At 42.1% G+C, this 15317-nt stretch overlaps 1 protein-coding gene across 2 annotated transcripts in view; it reads left to right on the top strand.

Moving 5' to 3' along the window:
• The first annotated feature begins 275 nt into the window (after nucleotides 1-275).
• bcl11ba (BCL11 transcription factor B a) overlaps nucleotides 276-15317 on the top strand; it is a 34532-nt gene continuing 19490 nt past the window's right edge. Inside the window, exons 1-3 of one of the 2 annotated variants that reach the window (XM_061083121.1) lie at nucleotides 276-330; nucleotides 7547-7923; nucleotides 7969-8021. In XM_061083121.1, coding sequence (XP_060939104.1) covers nucleotides 276-330; nucleotides 7547-7923; nucleotides 7969-8021 — 485 coding nt within the window. Of the gene's footprint in view, nucleotides 331-1570; nucleotides 1576-7546; nucleotides 8022-15317 lie in introns of both variants that reach the window. The other variant, XM_061083120.1, reaches the window with a different exon arrangement.

The raw sequence follows: 15317 nt of genomic DNA, 5'->3' as shown, positions 1-15317 counted from the left end.
GCGCCCGGCCGCCCAGCGCTGCGCCACGGCCGGTCACCGCAAAGCGCAGCAGCCTCTGCCCGCTGGAGGGAGATCCGCCGCACAGGGGTCAGTTCGAGGGCCACATTTGGGGCCAGTGCCGTGCAGTCCGTTTCGGGTGGCCAGCGAGCGGCCGGTTTTGGGGCCAGATTGCGGTCGGTATACCGGAGCAGCAGGAGGAGGAGGAGGAGGAGGAGGAGGAGAGCCGACCCTTCCAGCGCCGCTCTCCGGGCGATGCCAGTGTAAATGCCAGGGCGATGTCCCGACGCAAGCAGGGGAACCCGCAGCACCTGTCCCAGAGAGAAATAACACGTAAGTATACCTGCGACAATTCACATCATATGATCACAATAATCTACTTTTCGTTATTTATTTTTTTCACTTGTCAATCTGAGGTCTTTTTCTTCCGGATTTTCGGTGCGAAAAACATTTTCAAACTAACAGAAAGTTCGCCAAGTGTCCCCGAAGACCTTTTCTTCTTCTTTTAGTTGAATAACAATCTGAGACAAAGTTTGAATGCACTTATGGGATCTCTGCAGTGTAGAGATAAACCCTCAAACTCTCAAACAAATAAATCAGAGAGAGTGGAAAGTGTTTGACTTCTACTGAACAAGCAGCTCACGGAGAAGACGGACTTTACTGTGACGTTACTTCTATATTGTTCCACTGTTTGTATGAATGAAGTTTTAGACAGGGGACACTGACAGTTAATCTATATTGTACAATACAATTATCATTCCTCCGATTTAAATTCGTTATTACTTTAAGACGCGCTTGCATCAGCAGATATAAATGGGCATGTGAAACAGCGGCTGTTTTAAGAACACACAAAAAGACGCGTATGGGTTTAAGAATTGAATTATTTGTATTTATATTATAAAAACTTGTCTTCATTCTTTGCTTCAAGTAAAAGGCCGATAGTTGGACCTTATTTCAAGCATCACTCGCTTCTTTTTCCACCACAGTGAAAGTAATGAAAAAAATCCAGCAGATGCGACTCTCCTCTGTGCGCACGGGCAGCCTCACTTTGAACACGCACACTTTCTTTTTCTCCTTCTGCAGCTTGTTAAATCTTTAACAGACACATTCCAGCCTCTCGGTTCGTACTCGAGCTGTTTAGTCCCGTTTTTCTGCTGCATGGAGGCAAAGTTTATACTTCCGCTGCTTGTAATATTAATGCTGCCGCTGGATTATTTGAAACCCTGCGCGTCCGACAGCCAAAATTCAAGGGTTTCCGTCACGGCCCTTTAATGCAGAGCACAATAAGTGACTGCATTTGAAGTGAAAATACGTAGGAAAAAAATCTTATATTAATATGAGGGAAGGATTAAATCTTCAATGCGTTTATTGTTGGAAAAAATCATGTTAGTGAAGAAATTAACTTATAAAAAAAAATTGCTAAGGAAATAAACAATTTCTTTAACTTTTTGATGTGAGATCAAGCGTAAATTGCGCAAATGAATTCAATCAGGAAACGCAACGCTTCCCTCATTTTTTACGCAAACTCGTTTTTGCGCTGATGCTTGAAAGTCCTCAGCAGATCTAATTACAGCTGATGTGTTCTGACAGGAGCAGCAAGTCTTCATGCAGGACTTTAGAGAAAACATAAGTAAGGCACACTTCGTGATGGATGCAGCTAAAAGCCTCAATCAGTTACTGGTTTACAGGTTTGCATTATTGAAGTATAAGATGCAGCTCTGTATCAGGACTTTATGTTGGGTGAATATCCCTCCTCTCTTCCCTGCTGCTTCAGGGTGTTTGGGGAGATTTGGCTGGAGTGAAGTCTGTCAGATCAGATCACTTACACCACAGTGTATCAGTGTGCACCTTGGTGGATTGCTATGTATAACTTAACATCAAATTTTACAGTTGAAACTCAGCCTGCCTGGCTGTGTGTAGGTTCTGTCCTCTGCTGCATGACCTGACTTTTACCACACACACACACGCACACACACACACACACACACACACACACACACACACACACACACACACACACACACACACACACACACACACACACACACACACACACACACACACACACACACACACACACACACACACACACACACACACAGACACACACACACCTGAAGACACTGCATGTGGCACCAGCCAAATCACCTCCTGACATGAGGAGAGCTGATACAGCTACAACTTGTGTGTGGCAGCTCATGCGCAGGCCTGCGGTGTGGTCGTGGTTTCCTTAAAAAATGGGTCACATTCTGCACGCTGCATGTTATTCCTGAGACGTCAGTTCCTGCAGCACAGAGCAAAGAATACACACTAACACAATAACAGACAGACAGACAGACAGACAATCATTAATTGTGGAGAGATGAAAAAACGTGCAAATAAAAGTTATTAAATGAGCTTCCTGCTTGCTCTGTGTAAAAGCTGCTTTACTTTCAATCAGTGTGTGTGAGAGTGAGAGAGGTGTAAAATGCTATTTGGTATTTGTTTCCTCAGAGCAGCTCTGAACTGTCTGTCTGATTTATGCTGTACATTCCATAATTCATGTGTAAGAGATGCCCCCCAATTTAGTATGCTTGAGTGCAGTCACACACACACACACACACACACACACACACACACACACACACACACACACACACACACACACACACACACACACACACACACACACACACACACACTTAAATATGTATGTAGGCTTTTGTGGGTGTCAACACAGACCTACATGTAAATGAACACATGCGAATCCCTCCTACAAATCAAGGTTCTCGAACTGTCAGGTAATAAATTCTATTTGAGCTGTGTTTTAATTGGGGCTCTTTAATTTTGGCTTTTTACAACATGATAATTCACACTCTCCAAAACAATGAGATTGTGAATCCAAGAATTCAGTAGTAGAGGAACATGTGTTACTCCACCTCTCTTTTGTCTTTTACTATCTTTTCCTGAGCAGGAGGAAGTGTTGGGAACAGTAGTGCAATTTTCTGGATGTTAAATTGTGGATTTATTTTAATGTAGTTTGGCCTCAGTCATAAAGCCACTTCCTTACAAGGAAAATGAAAAATTCTTACGGGCGTCATCTTTGTGAGTTATAGTCCGATTTTGTATTATCTTCATCCCTTGCAGTCTGAGAGCTTATTCATCTATTTTTAAAACTGATCAATAAGGGATCACACGTTGGCCTGGAGTTATCTCCTCAGTGCCCTTCATGAACACTAAATAATAATTTACTTCTTAATCTCCTTCTTCTGCAGTTAACGTGTCGGATTGTGAAACAAATCCAGTACTGCATGCTTTCCACCACACTCATTTCCTACCACATTAGAATCACACAGTCCATCCTGAATGGCTAATCTTCACAAGAAGTTGATGCAATTTCTCTCCCAGAAACACATGGGAGAGATGAATCAGTGGAAATCTAGATTTTTTTGTGTTTGTCAGGCAGATTCAGTGTGTTTTTTGGTGTCACCACGCTGAGACAGTTTACACCCGAAGGTGCAGACGTGCCTTCTGCTTCTCATTCACTGCAAATAACCCGAGCTTTCCTCCGAGAGGCTGATTTAGTGTGAAGAGACGCAAACAAGACGAGAGCTCACATTGTAGCTGCACACACACACACACACACACACACACACACACACACACACACACACACACACACACACACACACACACACACACACACACACACACGGAGAGGGGAGAGAGAGGGCTGTGTGTAAATTGCAGTCGCCCACTTGAGATGCATGTTTCCTTTTGGCTTGTCAAATAGCCATGCACCCTGCTGGGGCTAAGTCTTTGTTAGAGAGAGTGAGAGAACCTGGCATCTCCTTCTAGTCTATCCACTGTGAAATGTTCTGTGGATGCGCTGTCTTTAAAACACCATATATGAAAATGGAGTGTATTCGTAAAGGTGTCTGCTGATTGGAATTGATACATGAAGCTGTCCCTCTTTGTCCGATCATTCACTCCTTTCACAAATGTTGTTCAGACTAATTTAAAAAGCACATTCTCTCATTGTAAATAGTTTCCATCGTAACTTAAAAACAACACTGACAGTGAGCTCAGTTTGTTTTACACAGCAGCTTTTTTAAATGTCATTTCTGAGCTGTGAGTTTTCATTCACCCCAAAATGTGAGAAAATGTTTAAAACGCCCATTTTAGTTTGTGTGTGTGTGTGTGTGTGTGTGTGTGTGTGTGTGTGTGTGTGTGTGTGTGTTTGTGTGTGTGTCAATCCTCAGGACGAGGGGTTTTCAGTTCTTGCCTTAACGCTTGTTGATGATCAGCAGGCTGTGCACACTCCCAACTACGATACTGCGTTGTACTCTCTCACACACACACACACCTGCTGTAGCTTGCATTCCAGAGAGTTGGTTTGATCAGCTGGGACTTGGTGAGCTGTCTGTTGTCGCCTGCCCCTCAAACCGTTTCAACCGCCCCCCCCCTTATTTCTCTAGGTCTCTCTCTCTCTCTCTCTCTCTCTCTCTCTCTCTCTCTCTCTCTCTCTCTCTCTCTCTCTCTCTCTCTCTCTCTCTCTCTCTCTTCCTGCTAGGGGGAGCTCTCAGGCTGTCAGTGCCTCACTCGCTCTGCCATTGAGAGGGTAGCAGTGTGTGAATGTGCAGTGTAGTACTTGTGTGTGTGTTAATCAGATGTCATCAGTGCTGAAAGACCACATTCACCCCTTAACTGTCAACACCTGCACATTCTGTACTTGACTGTCTGTCTCTCCGTCACACTTTCAATTTACACCATGTACCGTAAATTCAACACTGACTGACAACTACAGCCATCTGTGTGTGTGTGTGTGTGTGTGTGTGTGTGTGTGTGTGTGTGTGTGTGTGTGTGTGTGTGTGTGTGTGTGTGTGTGAGAGTGTGTGCTGCAGTGTATAGACATAATGTTATATATCAATTTCATGAAGTTTGAACATCTAAATGATTTAACCTTAATATTCAGTTTGGAACCTGCTTAAACAGTGTGGCCTGTGATAAGGACCACTGAGAGTGACACGCTCTTATTCACTCATTAAACTAAATCATACAGACTTGTATACGACTGATAAGCCACAGAAACTTCACCCTCTCAGGTTGTTTTTTTGGGGATGTGGGGCTGCAGGAACAAGGCTGTTCTACTGTTTGTAAAGCGCGCTTCATTCCTACCACAGCACCTCCCGGGGCAGGTGGCTCTGTACTCTGTCACACACTCTATCATCACACATGAACCCAGCTAATACCACAATCAGACTGAAATAACTGCTCAGAGTTGCAGTATTTGTACATTTGCCTCTGATGTTGTCTTATATTGACATGGTAATCCCAGCTTCAACCGCAGCGCAGTGAGGAACCTGAATTAAATTTGAGGTAAATAGATTTTTCTTTTACTACAGAGTCAAAGTTGCAAATATACTGTGATTGAAAATGATAAACACCTGAGGTTTGTTCTGTCTGTCTTTACTTCTCTATGTTTTTCACCCAACATTTCGGGTCCGTACAGATTTGATGTCACTACTACTGTACAGTGCAGTTATTATTTGATAGTGGAGATGTGAGGAAAATAATTATAGTAATTTGCAAATACTTTGCACATAAAACAATGCGCAAATAATATTTCGATTTTTTGTTTTGTGCCACCGAGCGAGTCACTTTAATTGCAGCGTCTGTGGTGTGCCTTCACACCATCATACAGTATCCCACTGTGCGTGTGTGTGTGCAGTGCATGGTTTGGAAATGTCGGGGTGTGGCAGTAGCTTCGAGTGATGAATGACTGTGATGCTGCAGGTGTTTGTGCATCTACACACTTATCATTGGACTTATCTGGGAAAACTTGATCTGCGAAAAATGTTGGTAGAATTATTGATCCCAGTAAAAATTATAAAACATGAAAAAAAGGAGGAAAGGAAATATATTACCAGCTCTCCACTAATACACAATCCCATTTGTGTCTGTGGATTTAATGTGATGGTTTTGTGGAGAACAAGAAGGGTCTAGATGGATTAACAGCACATTTACAGTGAGAGGTGGTAAACAAAGGAAGCCAAACCCGAAAGACGGTATCCTGCTCAGAGACAATTTCCCCCTGATGACAGGAATTCAAAGCAGTGCCTTTATGGTCTTGACACGAGTCAAACAATGTATTTCATATAAACACTTATAGCTTTAGCCTCACTGCAGATACTGTCCATGGTTTATCAAGAGTGTTATTTTTGAGCTGTTCATTTTTAGACACTCCATTTCCTTTGATTTTTTTTTGTTCATCTTCAGCCCTGGTTAACTGAAATCCTATTAGCGCTCCTGCCTGACTCACCCGAGCCTTATTAGGCAAATCAGGCCAAAGTGACGCATTCTTTTTTATATTTGTAATTTGAAAGAACGCTGTGACTTCAGCGCGCCCCATGTGCAATAGTCTTTGAATATAACTTGCTAGCAATCAGTGTTTACAGTATGTTTATATTAAACATGCTCATATTACAGCTTTCAAGTGTAAATGTAATAATATTTCTGTGAGGGGTAGATCAGTGTGTATACACACACACACACACACACACACACACACACACACACACACACACACACACACACACACACACACACACACACACACACACACACAAACACACACACACACACTAACTGGAAGTCAGCTGTGGGTTTCAGGGCTGTCTGTCAGTTTTTTAAATCATATTTCTATAATTGTTAATTTCTCAGATAAAGTCTGGTTTGCGGGGTCCTGTGTTTCTTCCAGGTCAGATCACTAGCTCTATTCTCTCTGATGTTTCTGACTGGAGAAACACACTTCACTGTTCATGGTTGTTCATTTCAATAGCGGTGGACAGATGGCAGCAGCCTGCAGGCCACACACACAGACCCACACACAAATAACTTACATACATACACAATGCATATGTGTGTGTATTCACATGGTTCACATGCACATACAAATATAGTACGACACATGGTACAGGAAGTACAAACATGCAATGTATACACACATGCAGAAAGAGGGCAGGAGTTGGTGGTGTGTGGAAATTGGGCCGAGCGAGCTTCACACACTGTACACCTGCTTGCACACACACACTTCCTGTAAATTACCAACAATTGCTTTATTTTTTATATTTTTGACAGTTTTTTAAGATTTATTATTAAAATAACTGAATTATGAATTAAATAATAAAAATGGCGTTGATTAAGATTAATACAAGAAATAATTTAAGAAATTAAAGCGTTTCATTATTTGAGACATCTGTACGTCCGACTGTGTCGATTGTTGTATTACTTTAAAAAGTCAAAGACATAAATTTATTGTCTTATCATTTCATTGGTGGGTTCTACTTCAGTGTTAGCTTCGGACACCACATGACACCACAACAGTCATACAGTTATCCCGGTGAAAAGAAAAGGAAAAACAGCTCCTTCAGTGTTTTGTTAAATTGTCCAGTGTCATTTTCCAGCCACATGTTACCCTCAGACCACTCAATAAAAAAATTTGTAAACTAAACAAAGTACATGTTAAATCTTCTGACATGTCTCCTCTGTTTTTCTTATGGCACGGCAGAGATTGAGCACCAAGATGGCAGCCTGCTCTCCGACTCCTTACTGTCACAGTCGCTTGGCCTACCTCCCCACGCGTTGGAGCCTAGCCTGGCCCACGCCCTGCCACCTGGACTTCACGCCGACCACGACCTGCTGACATGCGGCCAGTGCCAGCTGACCTTCCCGCTGGGCGACATCCTTCTCTTCATTGAGCACAAGAAGAAGCAGTGCCAAATTCCGCTGCTGGCCAATGGCTGCTACGACAAGATGAGCGACCGCGGAGGAGGGAGTCCCACTCTGCAGGGCCTACACCACCATGGCCAGCGGGTGGAGCTGAAGAAGGTGCTGGAGCCAGTGGAGATCGGCATTCAGGTGACACCTGAGGAGGAGGAGGAAGAGGTGGGAGGAAGAGGAAGAGGAGGGCAAGGAGGGGAGAGGAGAGAGAGGACGCCCATCAAAGGAATTTGCCCCAAGCAGGAAAACGCACTGGCAGGTAGGCATAATAAACATACTCACTGTAAGAGAGTGACACGAGAAAATGTATACCTCTAATATCTGTGTTACGTACGGAGCTGGAGTGTGGACCTTGAACCGAAATGTAAAATGTTTTTACATGTTTTTGTGGGGTGTTTATGGTGGAACTATTTCTTGACAAAAAACAGGATGTTGGATGAGGTGTTTGGGACAATATCAAACCTACAGTTTTTTCATCCCATTAAATATAGTGGACTTTCTTACACAACATGAATGCAAGGAAACATAGCCCATCCTCTTCAGAGTGATGTTCATTCCATTAGAAGCAAGGACAACAGAAAGAAGGGAGAGAGGGGAGAGACAGGCACATTACCCACTCAAAGCCCTAAACCCCCTCAAGGACTCGGCTGGTTGAAACAAATTGTGCAAAACATGACAGAGAGACTCACCCTGACTTTCATGCAGAAATCCAGCCTAAGCCGTCTGCTTAAAAAGGTGAAAAGCTCATTAAAATTCAAATAAGCAAAGGAGGAAAAACACTATGAGAGGAGAAGAAAAAAAAACACAGAAAGGGGGATTAAAAAGAGGCTAGTTTCTCTGCCATTCAGTTTTGTAAAGAGGCATTTTAGCAGGAGAGCATCTGCAGGAGGAAGAGCAGCAGCAGTTATCTCTCAAACCAGTCAATATGCTCAAAAGAAGCCAGGGGGGAAGAGCAGAATATTCAGTCTGCCAGGAGGACACCTCTCAGCTGTCCTGCTTTCTTACAGGTCAGTGTTTTTAGAAGAACAAAGGCTGCAGCTCAGAACTCAGCAGCAACTTCCCACCACCATCCAGCAGCTCCTGAAATTACCCACAAGTCAACAGTTAAATCAGAACTTCTCAAAGATGAGAACATAGACAAAGAATATTTGTCCAGTCTGACATGTGGGCGTTGCACAGCTCTGTTCTTTGCAGAGCTGTTTGTGTTGGCTCTGTCCTGTAGTCAGTAGGTATGTTTGGATATGACTAAATCCTAATACTTTCCTTTCATATTTATAGTTTCAGTCTAACATCAAAATCATCCCGGCACCTCAACCTGGAAACTTTCACACAGGCTCATGTTTATTTTTACAACACTAGAAAAAAATATATGTTTTTTTTTTGTATGGCAACTTTTACAGTAACTTATGGTGCTTTGTACAAAGAATACATATACAAACTCTGGATATAATGAAACAAGAATTCAAAAAACTTTGACTATAACCTGGACGATGCTTCCTACACAAATAAACTGGACAAACTAATACTAGAACTAGGAGGGAAATAGACAAATGGACAAACAAATACAAGTTGGTCTACAGAGTAAACAGCCACATATTCAAACAATGTTATCAGATAAAATTTCTCATGAAGAACAATGCAATGTTGATAACATTTGAACAATCAGTGTTTTGACATTATGGGAGAGGTGGTCCTATGGGCATGATATGAACACATTATTACATGTTAATCCATAAAAAAGCATGTAACTTGAAATAACATCAGTAATAAAGCTCAGCCAGTACTGACAAGCTTTAAGGTAACTGAGGACAATTTATTCTCACCTGTGGTGATATTTGGACAAAAACAAAAGTAAATTCATCATCAGCACTGAAATAAACTCAGGAGAGAGAGCTGGCTCGGAGCCAGGGGAGGAAGTGTTCTCACAGGTAACGCTCCTGACTCTGCCAGAGCAGCACAGAGCTGTTCTGAACGTGTCACTCTGTGGTTTGGCCTGCGCTGTAAAACACTGTGTTTGGGCCTGAAATTCATCAATATTTAACCAGGCTGTTACAACTGTGTCAGGCAGCCGCACAGGGCTCCTGCGGACAGCACCGCCACCTGAACCTCAGAAAGCACGCCACTTAGCTCTGTAACTGCTACACCACTTTAAATTTAACACACAACTATCTGAGCATCTGCAGAGCTGAACTCGGGCATGTGCACTCACTGTTTGGAGACAATGGGCACAGTACTAGGTTTACATTATCCATATTTATCTGCACCAGTATATTTTTCCTCCTGTGTTTAAATGCCTGTAATATATCAAATTGTAATCCTCCTGTGAAATCAACTCCACATGTGCAGCGTTGGAAAGCTTCAAATTGTAATTGCTCAATATTTCTTCATAACAGAACGCGCAATAATTTTCCCATTAAAAGCAAAAACATATTAGCGGCTCAATTGGTAAGCACTGTGGCAACTGTAAACTATATTGCTGCAATAACATTTTATGTTCCAAAATTACCCTCGGTATTTCACAATTTCCACATGAAATATGTCCAACTATCACCTTATTAACACGGGAGAGGACAGAGGGGTTTATTAATGTAGCTGCAGTTTAATTTGGTGAGAACATGCTCAGCCCGGCTCATAATCACGGGGGGATTGAAATATGGCAGGTGGATTTTTCTCTTTGTAACCCAGACTGTGCTTTTCCTCTCGTAGATTTTTACACCTTTCATTACCTGGTGGAAGGGGGGGGGGGGGGGGGGCGAGACACATAAGGGAGGAAGCAAGAGAGCAGAGAGAGAGAGAGAGCGAGGGGGAAAAGTGATCAGGGAGTTTGAATGTCAGCTCAGAACACGACTGACGACAACGCTTATTTGGCTCAGAGTCAAACGACTCCTTTATTCTCAAGCTTTTTTACTACCATTTGTTCCCCATGTTAAAAGGAACACACACACATGCACACACACACACACACACACACACACACACACACACACACTTACATGTGCGTCAGGACATATTTTTTTGTAGATCTGAATTGGAAGGTGTTCTTGTTGCAGCAGCACAGACATGGCATGACTCTGACATGGAAATGAAGCAGCACAGAGCTTATCTCGGCGCCGATGAAAACTTCCAGTGATTTTAGAGAACGGACTGTTTCTCTTGCTCTGAGGTTGCACACCATCTTGTGTTGTTTAGTCCTGTTGTTTCATATTATTTCCTTTGTTGACAGCAATCAATTTCATGATTTTTTTCTCCATTTCCTCTTCCTCCACTTCTATAATTGTGCCTGCTGGACAATAATGATGGCCACCACAGGGTGATGCTCCATCTCAACACACACACACACACACACACACACACACACACGCACACACACACACACACACACACACACACACACACACACACACACACACACACACACACACACCCCCCACACACACACACAAAGCTTGTGTATTATCAGTCAAAAAAGAATAATTAATTGATACACATTTTTAACAATATGTTGAGTTAATAAAACACACAATTAAAACATTGTCATGCATGAATCTTAAGGAAACAATACACACACACACCTTAAATAAATAATAATGGGGCGCAGCGGTGTGTCCTTAAAATATTTACCATATGCTTATTTATCTTCCAAATGAAAGTGCACAAACTTAACAAAGAGCTGCGGCACAGTGTCGGTCTGTGTGAGTGTGTGTTTGATATAACAGCCTGTACTTTAGAGGCATTACGGCGCCCGCTGCTCTTGTTTTTTTGTGTTGTTTCAATAAAGCTGGGAGGCCTCTCGGATGGAGCGCTAGCCTTTTTGAAGTGGTAATTACTCTGGTTTGTATCGCTGCTCGCTCTCTCTCCCTCTGTCTCTCTCTACCTCTCCCAGCCTCTGTATCCTGTGTGCTTTTGGATAGTTTTGGTTTTTGGCATATGTGTGTGTGTGTGTGTGTGTGTGTGTGTGTGTGTGTGTGTGTGTGTGTGTGTGTGTGTGTGTGTGTGTGTGTGTGTGTGTCTGTTTGTCCACGTCCTTTCAGGCCTATTAAAAATGTTGCACTGTTTGAACACACGCGCGCACACACGCGCGCACACACACGTACACACACACACAGACGCACACACAAACACACACACACACACACACACAAACACACACACAGACATACAAACATACAATACAAAGGTAAACGTAAAGTCACTCAAAATGTTTTGTAGAGTGACATGTTGATATTAAATGAAGAGAAACTCAGGTGTCGCACTGATTAAAGATTTCAAACAACTGGCCCTGCACTGTGTTGAACATGTGAAGATAGAGAAGCTAAATCTGTCACCAGTGAGTGTGTTTTGAAGAGAGTGGATACATTCACAATGTCACACAACCTTACCAACTCCTGACTGTAATCTCCACACTAACTAGCTAAGATCTGCCTGTGTGTGTGTGTCTCATCCATTTCTTCGAAATTTTGCTCTATGTATATTTCTTCCGTTAATCCAGCATCCTGGACAGAAACCAGACACCTAGAGCAAAAACAAGTGAGACATGGAGGCTGGACCAGAAGAGAGAGAGAGAGAGAGAGAGAGAGAGAGAGAGAGAGAGAGAGAGAGAGAGAGAGAGAGAGAGAGAGAGAGAGAGAGAGATGGGGGTGGTAGAGAGACATATGGCAACACAAGGTGAGAGAGAGAGTTTGCACTATTAATAGAGCATAAAAAGGCAAGGCAGCATCCCATGCGCTTCTTAGCATTTTCAAAATCCCTTTTTGCGATTTTCGCCTCGTCTCCTCTCTGCCACGTTAATCACTTTGCACGCACTCATTTAAATATTACAATTTTTTTAATCATCAAAGCCTGTGAACATCATGCATATTCATATCATCTTACCCTCCCTCCCCCCCTTCCCTTTCCCTCTCCTCCATCACCCCATCCCCTGGATCTCAGGTTCATTACTCTGCTGTGTAGCCATTAGCCACTTCCCTAATCACACAGTTTACACACTATCATGCATATGTGTGCGCACACATACACACACACATACCAAAAACACAGCTAGCCATCAGCGCTAACCACTGCTAATCCGCTAACTACAGTAAAACACACAGGCATCCCTCAAGTCCAAACTGAGCGAGCAGGCTTGTCATCCATCCTGGCTGATATGGCTGGAGCTGGGAATATTTGTCAAGAGGCTCGACGAAACCCTAATTTGCATAATGACTTTGTAGTTCTGCATTAATAAAATTTGCATATGAAGCCATGTTAATTACTCCTGATCAGCCTTTTTTGCATTCATGCATGGTAATTTTCAGCAACTTGCGAAAATTGATGTCCTGGCGTCAGGGATGAGACTGTGGAATATGATCTGTGTGTGTGTGTGTTAGTGTGTGTGTGTGCGTGTGCGTGTATGAGTGTGTGTGTGTGAGGATGAAGACAGGTTGAAGATGATGAAGGAAAGGGGCTGGGGTAGTTGGGCCAGATTGTTGTGGATTGTTTTTCAGGCAGCGTATATCTATGTCTGTACTTCACTTTTATGAAATCTGCTTTAATTGTTGAGAGTAACAGGATAGGCTTTTCACACACACACACACACACACACACACACACACACACACACACACACACACACACGGTTGGAGTTCTTCATTTCAAACAGCAGAGACTTTATTGTGCTCTCAAATTCTCAAACTGTGTTGGATTCACACACACTCTTTTTTTTTTATTATTTTGGTTCTAATCACAATATTATTTCTCTGTTCCCTGTTTCCTATTTCCAGAATTTTAGTTTTTGTGTTTGTGTTGGTGTCTTTTTTGGTGTCTGTATATATTTAAATTTGACATTTTAAACTGAACCAAACATATTCAGAGCCGTACAATTCCCATTTTGATTTTTGTACTTGAGGTAAAATACCCTCAGAAGACATCTATTTTGCCTTCTGGCTTTTAATAGCTGTTGGAATTGAGCTTTTCTTTGATGAAAATGGCATCTAAGTGAGCGAATGCTGATTTTAGAAGCCTTCCATTTATTTAAAGCTTTTCCCTCAAGGACGAGCTCGTTTGAGTTCCCCATAGGGCTGATCAGGTTTAACAGACCTGTTAAACCCAGTTTGAGACTTTCTTCATGGTCCCTCCACTGTTTAGCCATTTATTAATGGAATTTCTTTGGCCTTTTTAGTGTGGTTTTGGCACAGGGCTTTCTATGTGCGTCATGTGTGTTTCTCTTACAGTAGATGTGCAAAATTCAAGTGAAACTGAGAGCCCTGGTGAAACAGAGAGAAAAATTGTGTTTTTCTTGGTGATCTCTCATTCATTGCAACGTAACGACAGAATTAAAGCCAGCAGCTTTTAGCAGCGTGGAGAGGCCAGGGCACCAACCAATACAGAGACATTTCCAACAGGATGGACATGAATCAAAAGCGGCCATGGATAAAGGTCTAAAGTGGTAACACTAAAGACTCCTCTGCCCTGTTTGTTTTCTTTCATGAGAGGTTTCTGTTTGGCTCGGCACAGTGATCACCTGTCAGTCACACTCAGGCTTTCCCCTTTACATTCACTTTACTACAGCCGTGTAACTGGAGCCCTCACTCCTTAGACCAAACAAACAAACTTTTCTCTGTTCATGTGTAACTTGGTTAAAGTATAAAACAGACAGTTGGTAAAAATGAATGAATTGGCCTCTCATGAATGTTGAGTGTACTAATTGTAAGTCGCTTTGGACAAAAGCATCAGCATGTAATGTAATGTAAAATCACAAACTATGAAGAAAATATTTATCCATGTGGCAGTTGCTGTGTCCTCAATTGGAGGTTGGTTGATACTGAGTCCTGAAGTTGTCTGACCTTGCTTTATATATATAATTTTATTTTTTTATTTTTTTATGACGAAATGAATCTTGTTTCATTCAAGGATAAATAATAACTTACCACAGCACTTCTCACTACAATCTTAAAACCTTTGAGACTTTCCAGCCTTCGATCTGGAATTTCTGCTGCAAATACACACATTGTAATATACCACTGTTGTGTAATATTGTAATGTATAATTTATCTAATGTTCTATCAATTGATCAATCAAATTTATTTGTATAGCCTATATTCACAAATAACATTTTGTCTCATAGGGCTTTAACAAGGTGTGACATCCTCTGCCCTTAACCCTCAACAAGAGTAAGGAAAAACTACTAAAAGAAAAACTTTTAACAGGCTAAAAAGAAGGTACAAACCTCAGAGAGAGCCACATGTGAGGGATCCCTCTCCCAGGACGGACAGAAGTGCAATAGATGCCACGTGTAATAGAGAACATCAGAAAGAAAAGATATTTGCAGCATAGTGTTGCATTACACCTGTCGTTTACAGAAATATTAAAATAACAATAGTCTATTCCATTCCGAGTGAGCTGGATTTGTATCAGTGGGATTTTTAATTAAATGTTTTATTGTTTTTTATGCAGTTTCACTGTCTATCTGGGATTGTAAGGACTGTTCACACCTAAAGATCACTGTGCTGCTCTCTCTCTATACAACTTAATTTGGTTCGAATCACTTTCTAAAAGCAGCTATAAATCTCCTTTTTAAATAT

Source organism: Limanda limanda, chromosome 12 (genome assembly GCF_963576545.1).
Source record: "Limanda limanda chromosome 12, fLimLim1.1, whole genome shotgun sequence".
Taxonomy (NCBI): domain Eukaryota; kingdom Metazoa; phylum Chordata; class Actinopteri; order Pleuronectiformes; family Pleuronectidae; genus Limanda; species Limanda limanda.
The sequence above is the reverse complement of the archived record's forward strand: the minus strand, read 5'-3'. Positions and strand labels throughout refer to the sequence as shown.